The sequence below is a fragment of the Piliocolobus tephrosceles genome, chromosome 6 (assembly GCF_002776525.5).
Source record: "Piliocolobus tephrosceles isolate RC106 chromosome 6, ASM277652v3, whole genome shotgun sequence".
Classification (NCBI taxonomy): Eukaryota; Metazoa; Chordata; class Mammalia; order Primates; family Cercopithecidae; genus Piliocolobus; species Piliocolobus tephrosceles.
In genome coordinates, this window is record NC_045439.1 from 47,877,399 (window position 1) to 47,891,670 (window position 14,272).

The window sequence follows — 14,272 nt, forward strand, 5'->3', positions numbered from 1 at the left end:
CTGTCACCCAGGCTGGAGTGCAGTGGCCGGATCTCAGCTCACTGCAAGCTCCCCCTCCCGGGTTTACGCCATTCTCCTGCCTCAGCCTCCCGAGTAGCTGGGACTACAGGCGCCCGCCACCTCGCCCGGCTAGTTTTTTTTGTATTTTTTTAGTAGAGACGGGGTTTCACCGTGTTAGCCAGGATGGTCTCGATCTCCTGACCTCGTGATCCGCCCATCTCGGCCTCCCAAAGTGCTGGGATTACAGGCTTGAGCCACCGCACCCGGCCATAAGCATACTTTTAAAGAGTGCATTCTTAGATAAATAAATATATTGCATTTATGAATGGGATCTAATTAAACTAAAGAGCTTCTGCACAGCAACAGAAACTACCATCAGAGTGAACAGGCAACCTACAGAATGGGAGAAAATTTTTGCAATCTACTCATCTGACAAAGGGCTAATATCCAGAATCTACAAAGAACTCAAACAAATTTACAAGAAAAAAACAAACAACCCCATCAAAAAGTGGGGAAAGGATATGAACAGACATTTCTCAAAAGAAGACATTCATACAGCCAACAGACACATGAAAAAATGCTCATCATCACTCGCCATCAGAGAAATGCAAATCAAAACCACAATGAGATACCATCTCACACCAGTTAGAACGGCAATCATTAAAAAATCAGGAAACAACAGGTGTTGGAGAGGATGTGGAGAAATAGGAACACTTTTACACTGTTGGTGGGATTGTAAACTAGTTCAATCATTATGGAAAACAGTATGGCAATTCCTCAAGGATCTAGAACTAGATGTACCATATGACCCAGCCATCCCACTACTGGGTATATACCCAAAGGATTATAAATTATTCTACTACAAAGACACATGCACACGTATGTTTATTGCGGCACTATTCACAATAGCAAAGACTTGGAATCAACCCAAATGTCCATCTGTGACAGACTGGATTAAGAAAATATGGCACATATACACCATGGAATACTATGCAGCCATAAAAAAGGATGAGTTTGCGTCCTTTGAGTAGGGACATGGATGCAGCTGGAAACCATCATTCTTAGCAAACTATCACAAGAAGAGAAAACCAAACACCGCATGTTCTCACTCATAGGTGGGAACTGAACAATGAGATCACTTGGACTCGGGAAGGGGAACATCACACACTGGGGCCTATCATGGGGAGGGGGGAGGGGGGAGGGATTGCATTGGGGAGTTATACCTGATATAAATGATGAATTGATGGGTGCTGACGAGTTGATGGGTGCAGCACACCAACATGGCATAAGTATACATATGTAACAAACCTGCACGTTATGCACATGTACCCTAGAACTTAAAGTATAATAAAAATAAATAAATAAATAAAATAAATATATTGCATTTATGAAAAAAGAAAATGATGCTTGAAAGAAAGATTAGAGAATAGAAAGAGCTCTCAGAAATTAAAAGTATAAATAACAAATGTCAAAATTCAATAGGAAAATTATAAGAAAAGTTAAGAAAATCTCTGTAAAAATAGAGCAACAACAACAAAAGGAGAGGAGGAAAAGGAGAGAAAGGTAAGCAAATTTAAAAACTATTCTGAGATGCCAAATATCTACCTAACGAGAAGACCAGAAAAACATCAGTAAATAATCCTTACCTTATTATAATGATCTAAACAGTTACAATTTATTTAAATGAAAACCATAACTTTAGAGGAAGGTTAGGGATGAAATGTAGAGGTGTGGGTGTGGGTGTGGGTGTGGGAATGGGAGTAAGCATGCTAAATTATCCTCTACTATATATGACAAAGTAAATAGAAACTGCTTGACAATGATAAATCAAGATATAGCCATATATTCATGTTTTTAAAGAACTAATAAAATTATCAAAGAAATAATACAAAAATATTTCTTATAACTAGAGAATATAGATTTCCATTTTTAAATGTCCGAGCAAATCCTCAAACAATATTTAAAAGAAAAGACTAAGCCATATCACTGTGGAATTTCAGAAGGAAAAATAGAAAGAGAGGATCCTAAAAGCTCCCAGAGAGAAAAATGAGATCTCACACAAACTGTTAGAAATCAGAATCATTTCAAACTTCTTAACAGCAACATTATAGAAGTTATAAGACAATGCCTTCAAAATTTGAGAGAAAATAATTTCCAACATTAGATACCCAGCTAAACTATCAATCAAGAATATAGAATAGAAACATATTGAGATATACAAGATCTCAAAACATTTATCCCATTTACTCTTTTTTCTGAAGCTGTATAGAATTTGCTTCAACAAACAAAAAGAATGAATCAAGAAAAAGAGTATAAGAAATTTAGGAAACAGGAGGTCCAACATAAGAATAATTCAGAGGGTTCTGGTTGAATAAAACCTTTAAAAAAAGAAAAAGAAAAATGCAAAAGGAAGTCCCAAGAAGTCAGCTGCAAATCTAGCACAAAGAAAGAAAAGATTCCAGAAGGCATATCTCAGAGGGAGGTTCTGAGGGAGAGGGGAGAAATGAAACTGATAGATATGTTAATGTGTTTGACTATATGGGAAATAAAATTTGAAAGGTTGTACAGTTCTGTTGTAGATTTTGGTATGAATTAATTATATGTACATGAAATACTGAGCAATTTTTTAATAAAGCAATCTTTAACTCCAAGAAAAAAAATTATAGTAAAAGAAAAATATAATTATATTATACCATTTGGCTCATTGGGGATAATCCTTATTGCCATAATGATCTAAATAGTTACATTTTTTTTTTTTTTTTTGAGACGGAGTCTCGCTCTGTGGCCCAGGCTGGAGTGCAGTGGCCGGATCTCAGCTCACTGCAAGCTCCGCCTCCCGGGTTTACGCCATTCCCCTGCCTCAGCCTCCCAGAGTAGCTGGGACTACAGGCGCCCGCCACCTCGCCCGGCTAGTTTTTTGTATTTTTTTAGTAGAGACGGGGTTTCACCGTGTTAGCCAGGATGGTCTCGATCTCCTGACCTCGTGATCCGCCCGTCTCGGCCTCCCAAAGTGCTGGGATTACAGGCTTGATTGAGCCACCGCGCCCGGCCTAGTTACAATTTTTTTAAACAAAAACTGTAACTGCATAGGAAGGTTAGGGAGGAAATATAGAGGTTGTAGGTGTAGGAGAAGGATGTGGGAATGGGACTAAGTAAATAGAAAATGCCTGAAAATGATAAATAAAAATAAGCATATATGCCTATTTCTAATGAAAATTGAACTAAATGGAAGAAGAAACAACTAAAAAGAGTGAAAAAGGTTTGATTCTGAGGAGTCATACAGGACTAAACATTGCAATGTGGAGCGCCTGACAGCTGGGTTTTGTTATAAACCTTGTGAGAGAATTTGACTTTCAAAACTAGGTACTTCTTTGATTAATATTTTTAAACTAAATTTTTGAGTCTTTTTTTCTTTGTTTTAATAGCACAAAGACAGGAGGAGGATTTACTGAACAATCACATTTTTCTGTTTACAAGGGATTTTTCAAGATACATTAGCAACACGGTAAAGGATCAATACATTCATTTATTTTTTTAAATTAAAATAGCGGTATATACAGATGGTAATATTTAACTGGCATTTAAGTTTTCATGAAATCACATTTGTTAAACGTACCCGTTCAATCTCAATGTTTAAAAATCTTTGTTACAACACATGCATACATATATATATGCATATATATACACATACACCTGTACACATATACTTATGTACATATGTGTATATATATACTTATGGGTGTATGTATACAGAGAAAGAGATAGAGAGACTAGAACCGACTAACATGTAATTGTGGAACAGTCACTGAGTGGACCTTGGTTTTCTTATTTATAAGTTAGAAACTTGATTCTGATTTTTAAGGGTGAGTGAAACAAAGGTTGTGGTGGGGGAGTGGATGAACTAGTAGCAGGTAAAGAGATGTTTAATGCCTTTTAAAAATTTATAATCAATAGTTGGTGATAAGCATGTGCATGTGGAGTTGGTTAATTAAAATGGAAACATTCTTTGAGATGCATTGATATCAAAATGTAACTTTTTTTAAGACAGAGTCTCACTCTGTTGTCTAGGATGGAGTGTAGTGACAGGATCTCGGCTCACTGCAACCTCTGCCTCCTGGGTTCAAGCGACTTCCAGCTCATTTTTGTCTTTTTCAGTAGAGACGGGGTTTCACCATGTTGGCCAGGCTGGTCTCGAACTCCTGACCTCAAGTGATCCACCTGCCTTGGCCTCCCAAAATGCCAGGATTACAGTCGTGAGCTACTGCGCCTGGCCTCAAAATGTAACTTTTAATATGTTATAAAATATGAAGGAATATATAGGAAAATATGAAGGAGAAAATTACAAGGATAGTATATATACAGTTCTATTTTCTTAATAAGATGCTGCTGGTGATGATTATACAATGAATAAATATCATGCAATTTATAATAGTATAATAACAGAACTGAATAGAGAATTCAATAGAGAAAACATTAGAGAATTCTGAAAAATTCATAAAGCAATCTTCTTTCTTCGAGAAACATTAAGTCCTCCTTTAAAAGCCTCAATAAATTTCCCCTTCTCTATTTTTGCCGAACGATTGTTTATATATCAAAGTACAGTCATCCCTGGATATCTATGTGGGATTGGTTCCAAGACCAACATGACTATCAAAATCCACAGATGCTCAAGTCCCTTGTATAACGTGGTATAATATTTGCATATAACCTACCCACATTCTCCAATATACTTTAAATTATTTCTAGATTACTGATAATACCTAATAAAATATAAATGCTATGTAAGTAGTCATACTGTATTGTTTTTTATTTGTATTATTTGTTGATGTTTTTCTTTTTCTTTTTGTGAATATATTCCATTCATGTTTAGTTAAATCCATAAATGCAGAACACACAGATACAGAGGGCTGACTGTATATTTTATTTTGTGAAGTTGTCTCAATGTCTGGGGTTCTTATCTTGAAGTCCACAGACCCCCTTCCTAGAGTCCATGAATAAATGTGGGGTTGATAGGTTTTTCTAAGGAAAAATATCTATTCTTTGCTGGATGCCTCAGGAATTAATTTAGAATCGGGCTCCAAATCTGACCTAGGCAGTATAATACCCTCATGCCCTACTCTTTGAACTCAGAGATAATTTGGGGTTTTCTGTTTGAGCAGGAGGATATAAAACAAGAATTAAAACAATTACGAGATCAAGAAAGCAAAAAAACCAAAGATCATTTTGAAACTCTGAAGAACTTAGAAAATGGATTCTATATAAATGACCAAAAAGCAGACCTTCTGCTCCTGGAAAATAAAAAATTAAAAGAAGTAAGTTTAAGAGCACCACGCTTTGCATGATGGCTTTGATTAATTGACTAGACCTGTAATAGTTACGAGAGAAAAGAAGAGAATAGCTCTTGATAAATTTTTAATGGCGCATAAAATACACACAGAAAAGTACCCAGATTGCAAGTGTACAGCTCCATGAACACACTTGTGTAACCAGCACCAGATCGAGTAACAAAGCATTATCAGTATCCAGATATCCTCTATGCCCCTTCTAGTCACTAACCAGCCCCACTAAGGGTACCACCATGCTAACACCATAGACTAGTTTTCCCTGGTTTGGAACATTATAGGTATAAAACAATACAGTGTAGGTTCTTATGCTCAACATTATGTTTGTGAGGTTCAGCCTTATTGTTGAGTGTAGTTTGTTATTCTTAGTTCTGTATAGTATTCCATTATTTGACTACTACTACAATGCATTTGTACACTCGACTATTGATGAGTATTCAGAGAGTTTCTAATGTTTGGCTATTACAAATAGTATTGCTGTGAACATTCTAGTTCATGTTTTTTGGTGAACATGCATACATATTTCTGTTGAGTGTACATCTTAAGTGGAATTGTAGAGCCATAGGGATGCATATCTCCCACTTTAGTACATACCACCAGTCTCCCAAAGGAGTTACACCAATTGCCATTCCCACCAGCAATGCATGAGAGCACCAGTTGCTCCATACTCTCACAAAAGTGTCTTTTTCAATTTAACCATTCTGATGGGTGTACAGTGGTGCCCCACTAATTTGTGTTTTCCTGATCACTGTTGAAGTACCTATTCTATATAACTGGCCACTTGGATATCCTTTTTTTGTGAAGTGACTGTTCAAGACTTTTGTCCATTTTTTAAAAAGTAGGTTGTCTATTTCACACTGATTATAGCTCTTTTTATAGCAGAGGAATTTGTTCATCCAATCCCTACAATTGAAGTCTTATTTATACTTAAAATTTATTTGTTTTAACATTTTAAAATGTTATATTTAATAATTAGATATTTATAAGACACTGATTTTTAATGCCTGGAACTGTTGCATTCAAAGCATATTTTTAAAGTGCATAGAGTCCTACATTTTATATACTGTGACAAAACAATAACAACAAAACTTTACGTAATATTCTCTAGTTTGAAAGACATGGATTAGAGTCTGTCATTCACCAGTGACACTGTGTGACTTTGGGCAGATCATTGAACTTGTAAGCTTCATTTTGGCCTCTTAAAATGGGAATAGCTGCTACTCACAGGTTCAATGTGACTTCTTTATAAACTGAAAATGCAAAAGAAATACAATTTCTAAAATCATTTTTTCCAGCCACCCATAATGACCTCATGGTCAAGATCTGTTGTCAATGTACCCCAAGTGTTTTGCACAATACCTGTAATGTTAGAGGGATTCAGTCTCATTTGACGTTTAACACTGTAACCTTAAAAAGTGGATAATACATTATGTCCCTTTTATAGATATGTAAATTGAAGGTGTATTTTTTTTAGAAGTTTTAATAGCTAGAAAAAAATCAGTGACTAGTCCAATGGCATGAAGAAAATCCGTACACCTCGCTGGGTAATTTTTTTCATCTGTTAAATGGCAATAGTTATCCCACCACTCTCATGGTTTTTTTATAAACTAAAATGGCATAATAGGTACTAATGTACTTTGAAAAGGTAATTTTGCAGCCGGGCACGGTGACTCACGCCTGTAATCCCAGCACTTTGGGAGGCCAAGGCGGGCAGATCACGAGGTCAGGAGATCGAGACCATCCTGGCTAACACGGCAAAACCCCATCTCTACTAAAAATACAAAAAAATTAGCCGGGCATGGTGGTGGGTGCCTGTAGTCCCAGCTACTCAGGAGGCTGAGGCAGGAGAATGGTGTGAACCCGGGAGGCGGAGCTTGCAGTGAGCCGAGATCGTGCCACTGCACTCCAGCCTGGAGGACAAAGAGCGACCCCATCTCAAAAAAAAAAAAAAAAAAAAGGTAATTTTGCTAAAGAGCCTAGATACGTACCATCAAACTGATTAGTTCCACTAGACTGTCTTCCTATCAAGATATAGATTATTTCTTAAAAGAATTGGAATTGTATTGCTATTTTGGCAATGGGTGAGCAGATGGATGTGTTGATGAAAGACTGATTACGAAGGTCCTGTTTTTTTTTAATTCAGTTTCCATCTGCTAGTCACCAAATGACCCTGTGCTGTTTTCTTATTCACTCACCACTCAGTTTTGCTGGTTGCATCTCTTTACTCTAAACATGCACTGAGTCCCAAGCACTAGGCAAGACACAGTGAATACAGAGATAAGTAAGATACTGTCCCAGCCCTTTGGAAGCTCATGGAATAGCTGAAGAGATGCACATACAGACAGATCATTACAATTCAGTATGTTAAGTACAACAATCTGAACAAGACACATATAGTGCCCCAGAGCAAGGACACCTTGCCACACCAGGTGAGGAGCTCAAAGGAGAACTCTTACTGGGTATCATTAATGTAGAGGCAGGATTTACACCTGGGAGTTGGATGAGTCTCTTCAGGGACAGCGTGTTGAGTGAGAAGATCGGGGCTGTGAACAGAACCTTGGAGAAAAACAACTTTGAAGGAGTGAGCTGTGGAGAGGAGATGAAAAGACAGACTGAAAGAAAACAGAGAGTTTGGGAGAAGCACGAGAGTCCAGCTGAACTAGGCAAGTCTGCAGACCCGTGTTCAAAGAGGGGCAAGAATGAGGCTTTGCAGTTGGCCTAAGGTGGCTTTTACTTTTGTTTACTATAATACCAGAAAACAAGCTATGAAAAGACTGACACAACATCAAAGATACATGAGTAGACCCTATAATACATGCTTAGAAACAGTCTATGTAACAGTCCCTTGTCTACCTCATCTATAGCACTGAACACAATTTCTAAGATTTTTATGGATAGTTTATAGTATTTGTTTCTTTCTTGAAACTGGACCAGTTTTATGTCCCAAAGCCCCATTTTCAGAGTTCCTGGGACTTTAGAGTTTCTGGGCATTGGGTGATCAGAACAGAAATCCATGACTTTAATACTCAAAGTCACCTGTCACTACTGCCACCACTGGCACCCAACCCAGTGAACGTCTGACTTGAGTAAGTAATTCCATGCAGTCTCCTAACTCAATTAATCATCTCTCTGGGGTCTTACATTGAACTCCAGTCTGGCAGCATTACTGCTTTGTGACATCTACCGCACACACATTTTGCATAAGGAACATTTTTGTCGTGGACATAATGCATTCAGACAGAACACCCTCTAATTTCTTTTTGTGGAAAATTATACTCAGAATGCCATGTTTATTTAAGTGCTGAAGCGAAATGCTTCATAGGAAGCAGAATTCTTTATCTCCTTTCCCAGGATGGAATCCTGACCAAGGTATGTTTTATTCTCCACTGTTACCCCTGTACCTAGAATGGTGGGTGGCACAGAGGAGGAATTTATACATGTTTGCTGAATGACTGCATGATAATTTATCTATGGTAACTAAACTGCTAAAAGCAATCACATGCTTTTCATTTTCAGTACATTTTATACTTGAAGAATAACATAGAGAAATACAGAAAAGGACAAGAAGCCCTCATGCACACCTCAAATGACTTGTCTCGGCAACTAATAGCTCAGGAGGGTAAGTAATGTGTGGGTGCTTGTATTAGTCAGGGTTCCTTAGCGGGACAGAACTAATAGGATATATGTATATATGAAAGGGAGCTTATTAAGGAGAATTGACTCATGTGATCGCAAGGTAAAGTCCCATGATAGGTCATCTGCAAGTTGAGGAGCAAGGAATCCAGTGGTGGATCAGTCCAAGTCCCAAAGTCTGACAAGTAGGGAAGCCGACAGTGCAGCCTTCAGGCTGTGGCCAATGGCCCAAGAGCTCCTGACAAATCACTGGTGTAAGTCCAAGAGTCCAAAAGCTGAAGAACTTGGAGTCCAATGTTTGAGGGCAGGAAGCACCTAGCACAGGAGAAAGAGGAAGCCTGGAAGACTCAACCAGTCTAGCCGTGCTGGCAGCTGATTAGATGGTTCCCACGCAGATTGAGAGTGGGTTTGCCTCTCCCAGTCCACTGACTCAAATGTGAATCTCTTTTGGTAACACCCTCATAGACATACCCAGGAACAGTACTTTGCATTCTTCAATCCAATCAAGTTGACAATATTAACCATTACAGTGCTCTTTACAAATAAAGTTTTTACTTCATTTAAATCCATTTTATTGATTTGCGTACAAAGAATGCACTGATTTTTAGATTAGTGAATTTTGACAAATGTACATGTCATTGTAACCACTACCACCACAAGCAAGCTATAGAGCATTTTCATGACTACAACATTTTCTCTGTATCCCTTTGCTGTTGATCACCTACCCCATCTCTAGTTCCTGGAAACCATTGATCTGCTTTCTGGCATTAATTATGAGATACAAATGAAATGACAGAGTATGTACACTTTTATACCTGGCTTCTTTCACTCAGCAAATTATTTTAAGGTTCATCCAAGTTGTTGCATGTCTCATTAGTTTATCCTTTTTATAGCTGTATGGTAGAATCCCATTGTACAGATATACCATATTTTGTTTATTCATTCACCAGTTGAAACGCATTTAGATTATTTCCAGTTTGGGATAATTATGAATGAAGCTATTGTGAGCATTTGTTTACAAGTGTTTTTATGGCCATGGTTTCATTTCTCTTGGGTAAATATCTATAATGGAATTGCTGAGTTATATAGCAATTAGTGTATGATTAACTTGATAAGAAATATATATGGTTAGTGTATGATTAACTTTATAAGAAACTGCCAGATCAATTTGCCAGAGTGGTTGTTAAGTGTCTCATCCCACTAACAATGGAGAAGAGTTCCCATTGCTCTACATTCTCATCAACACTTAAAATGGTCAAAACGCTTTAAATTGTTAATATTTTGGTCATTTTAATAGGTTTCTAATGGCATTTCATTGTGATTGTAACTTGTACTTCTCTAATGACTAACGTTGAGTATACTTTTTCATGTGTTTCTTGGCCATTTGAATATTATCTTTTGTGACAAATATTGCAAACATAGTAGCTGAAGACAAATTATTTACTTTGCTCACAAATTGGCAATTTGATCAGAGCTTGTTAAAGACAACTAAATGTCTGCCCTGCATGGCATCAGCCAGGGCAACTCGAAGGTTGAGGGTAATTCAGCAGCCGGGAACTGAAATCATCTGAAGACTTACTCATTCCTGTGTCTGAAGCTGATGTTGGCTCTCAGCTGGATCTCGAGGGAGACCATTGGCCAGAACACCTCCTCATGGCCACTCCACGTAGCTGGTTGGCCTGCTGGGTTCCAAAAGCATCCCAAGAGAACAAAGTGGAAGTTCATGGCGTCTTATGACCTAGCCTCAGTCAGTGTTACTTTCATAATAAGCTAATGGTTGAGGCAGTCACTCAGGTGCAAGGGGAGGGGTCATAGCCACCACCTCTGGGTGGAAGAAGTGTCAGCATCATGTCAGGGAAAAAAACTTGTGGAATGGAATATATTGTGGGGCTATCTTTGGTAAATACAATCTGTCACATGTCTGTCCAAATCTTTTACTCCTTGCTTTGTATTGTTTTCTTATTATCGAGTTAAAATCTTTATATTTTCTGGAAATGAGTCCTTTTTCAGTCTGAAGTTTGGCTTTTCATTTTCTTCACGGTGTCTCAGAAAGAGTAAACATTTCTCATTCGAATGAAGCCCATCTATCTATTTTGTCTTTTAAGGTTAGTACTTTTCGTTTCCTGCCTAAAACATTTCTGCCTACCCCAAGCTCTTGAAGATTTTCTTGTATATATTTTTTAGTTTTAGTGTTTATATCTAGATCTCTAATTCATTTCAAGTGAGCTTTTTCATATGATGTGAAGCAAGGCTTGAATTTCATTGTTTTCTCTTGTGCCCATCCAGTTGTTCCAGTACTATTTTTGAAAAGACTATGCTTTTGCCATTTTATTACCCCAGCAACTTTTCAAAAATCAATTTTATGGGTTTGTTCCTTTGTACTAAATGCCTAACCTTATACCAATACCACACTGTCTTTTTTCTTTTTTTTTTTTTTTTTTTTTTTGAGACAGAGTCTCCCTCTATCGCCCAGGCTGGAGGGCAGTGGCGCGATCTGGGCTCACTGCAAGCTCCGCCTCCCGGGTTCACGCCATTCTCCTGCCTCAACCTTCCGAGTGGCTGGGACTACAGGCGCCCGCCACCTCGCCCGGCTAGTTTTTTGTATTTTTTTTTAAGTAGAGACGGGGTTTCACCATGTTAGCCAGGATGGTCTAGATCTCCTGACCTCGTGATCCGCCCCTCTCGGCCTCCCATAGTGCTGGGATTACAGGCTTGAGCCACCGCGCCCAGCCCACACTGTCTTAGTTACTATAGCTTCATATGCAGTCTGGACATCAGGTAATAGAATTCTGCACCTGTATGCTTCTCTTTTAAAATTATGTTCACTATTTTAAATTATTTGATTTCCATATACATTTTAGAATCACCTAATTAATCTACACACACACACACACCTGCTGGGATCTTAACTGGGTTTGTGCTGAATCTGTAAGTCATTGTTGGAAGAAAAGACATTTTAATAAAATTGTATTTTCTAATCCAAGCATATAGTATATATCTCCATTTATTTAGGTCTTTATCTCAAAAAAATTGTGCAACTATAGTGCAGTATCAGGTATCCCAGGACTACCCTTAGGCTTAATGATTAGCTAAAATGATTCACAGGACTCAAAAATTGTTATACTTACGGTTATTGTTATTACAGTGAGAGATACAGAGTAAAATCAGCAAAGGAAAAAGGCACAGAGGGCAAAGTATGGAGGAAACATGGTGCAACCTTCTCAGGGATGCACTTAATTTCCCCAACAACAATGTATGACTCCACATACAAAGTGTTGCCAACCAGGGAGGCTCACCCAGGCTTGGGTGTCCAAGCTTCTTATGGGGTGGGGGGATGGTCAGTCATGTGGGCACAGAGTGCCTTCCTGACTGGCCTCAGCTGCTCAGACAGCCACTGAGATGCTCAGCTAGTATTACTCCTTTATGCTGTTCGTGTGGTAAGTTGCACTGATTGAGTTTGACTTTTAAACCAAGCTCCCATTCTAAGCATAAAGCCCACTTGTTCAAAAGCTTTTATTGTTCTTGTCTATTGCTAGATTCAATTTGCTAATCTTTTTGTGTCTGTGTTAAGACCACCCCGCTGTGCTAGTGCCGTGGTCTGGAAAGTGCCCCCCAGTGGAAAGCTGGGTGATTGCAGGACCCACCTCCTTTGTTTCTCTTCTTCCAGGTGTCACAGTCCTGGGGGGCCCATTCAACATCTGAAAACATTTCATTCATATGTTTTGCTTCTTTCTTCTATTTGTTTGCAGTGGGAGGGCAAGTCTAATTCAGTTATTCTGTCATTTTGGAAGTAGATATTTTTAGATAAAAATAATTTTTGAAAAACCAAAAATGAATAACATGACTTTTATTAAAATGTTCAAATTGTGTCAGTAACCATTGTATTTTTTAAATCTTTATTTTAGCACAATATAAGGATTTGTGGGCTGAATTTCAGACCACAGTTAAGGTGAGTTTTGCATGTGTGTGTTGCCTCCATATAAATATCATATTTCCAAAAACGTTTACCTACCTAATAAGTGTGTGTGCTTTTATGTCTGTGTGCACCTGCATGCACACACATCAGGGTGGAAATTCACATTAACTCTGTTACTCCCTTGCAGTCCTAGATGCTACTGTGACCACCACCTCCTAAAATGTGTCCTTTTTAACCAAACGTCACTATGAAATCTTAATTCTTTGGGAAACTATCTTCCCACTCTACCACTCAGTTAAGGTGGGAAAGACTTCTTTTTTGCATGCCCCAAATGAACACATTTTGTTTCAGGACAAAAAAAGTTGTCAGTTCTGGACTCCTTACCTCTTCATGTTTTACCAGTGCAGCATCTGCACCCTCCCCACTTCAGAGTCAGATAGGCTGGGGTCAAAATCCTGGCTCTGCCACTTTTGAAGTATTTAAAGTTTCTGGATAACTAAATCCTCGTTTAAGTATTAAAGCACTGGATTAAGAAAGTGTTAAAGTGTCTTTTTCACATGGAGCTGCGGAGGCCCAGAGAGTTTACGTAACCTGCCCAAGACCAAACAGTTCATGAACGTATGGGAATTTACAATCCAGATCCTGCCTTATTCCAAAGCTCCTTCTGTTAGGCTGAATCTCCTCTGCAGCTCTGTGCTTCTCTGAGGGTGAAACTAGCTTTTTATGCTACCACCACCATGGTTACCATTATCCACTTAAAAATTTGAGTTCAGTGAGCATTCCATTATTCTTCTCACTTGATAATCCATTTTTCCAAGATTATTTACAGAACTTTGTGAATTGGCTGTGTACACATGCACTTATTTTTGTGACTGATACCAATTTTGCATAGATAATATTTTTATTTTGGACATGATCCTCTTAGAATGTGTATTTATTTATGTTGTTGCAATTTATATTGACACACCCTAAAATGCCATTTCTTTAGATCTTGGTGGACAATGGTGAAGAGACCTTGCATGACATGAAAAATCTAACAGACAAGCTGTGTGAAAGAGATGAAAAAATGCAGCGTGTCAGTACATGGCTACAAGGGAGTCTTGAAGGGCTGCGTTCGCTTGTGAAACAGGAATCACCAATGGACCTTCTTAGTAAGCAACAGCTTAGAGCTTTGGTAACATGGGACTTCCTGCTATTTTACTATATAGCTGGTAACATCAAAAGAAGAAAAAAACACGGCAACTAAGTGACTTAGTTATCCCCAATTATGCCACAAACATTCAATTGAACATTGATACTTACTTGTGGGTTCAATACACTTGTAGTGTCAGCCAATTCTGCCTTTCACCTAAGAGAATTTTCTGGATAACTAAATCTTCTT

General features: G+C 38.2%; 1 protein-coding gene across 1 annotated transcript in view; it reads left to right on the plus strand.

Annotated features, from left to right (window-relative positions):
• CCDC175 (coiled-coil domain containing 175) overlaps positions 1 to 14,272 on the plus strand; it is a 62,908-nt gene that overhangs the window by 43,351 nt on the left and 5,285 nt on the right. The window contains exons 15-19 of the mRNA XM_023231608.3: positions 3,426 to 3,505; positions 5,160 to 5,312; positions 8,859 to 8,961; positions 12,881 to 12,924; positions 13,880 to 14,042. Of these exons, the coding sequence (XP_023087376.2) occupies positions 3,426 to 3,505; positions 5,160 to 5,312; positions 8,859 to 8,961; positions 12,881 to 12,924; positions 13,880 to 14,042 (543 nt within the window). The remainder of the gene's footprint in view (positions 1 to 3,425; positions 3,506 to 5,159; positions 5,313 to 8,858; positions 8,962 to 12,880; positions 12,925 to 13,879; positions 14,043 to 14,272) is intronic.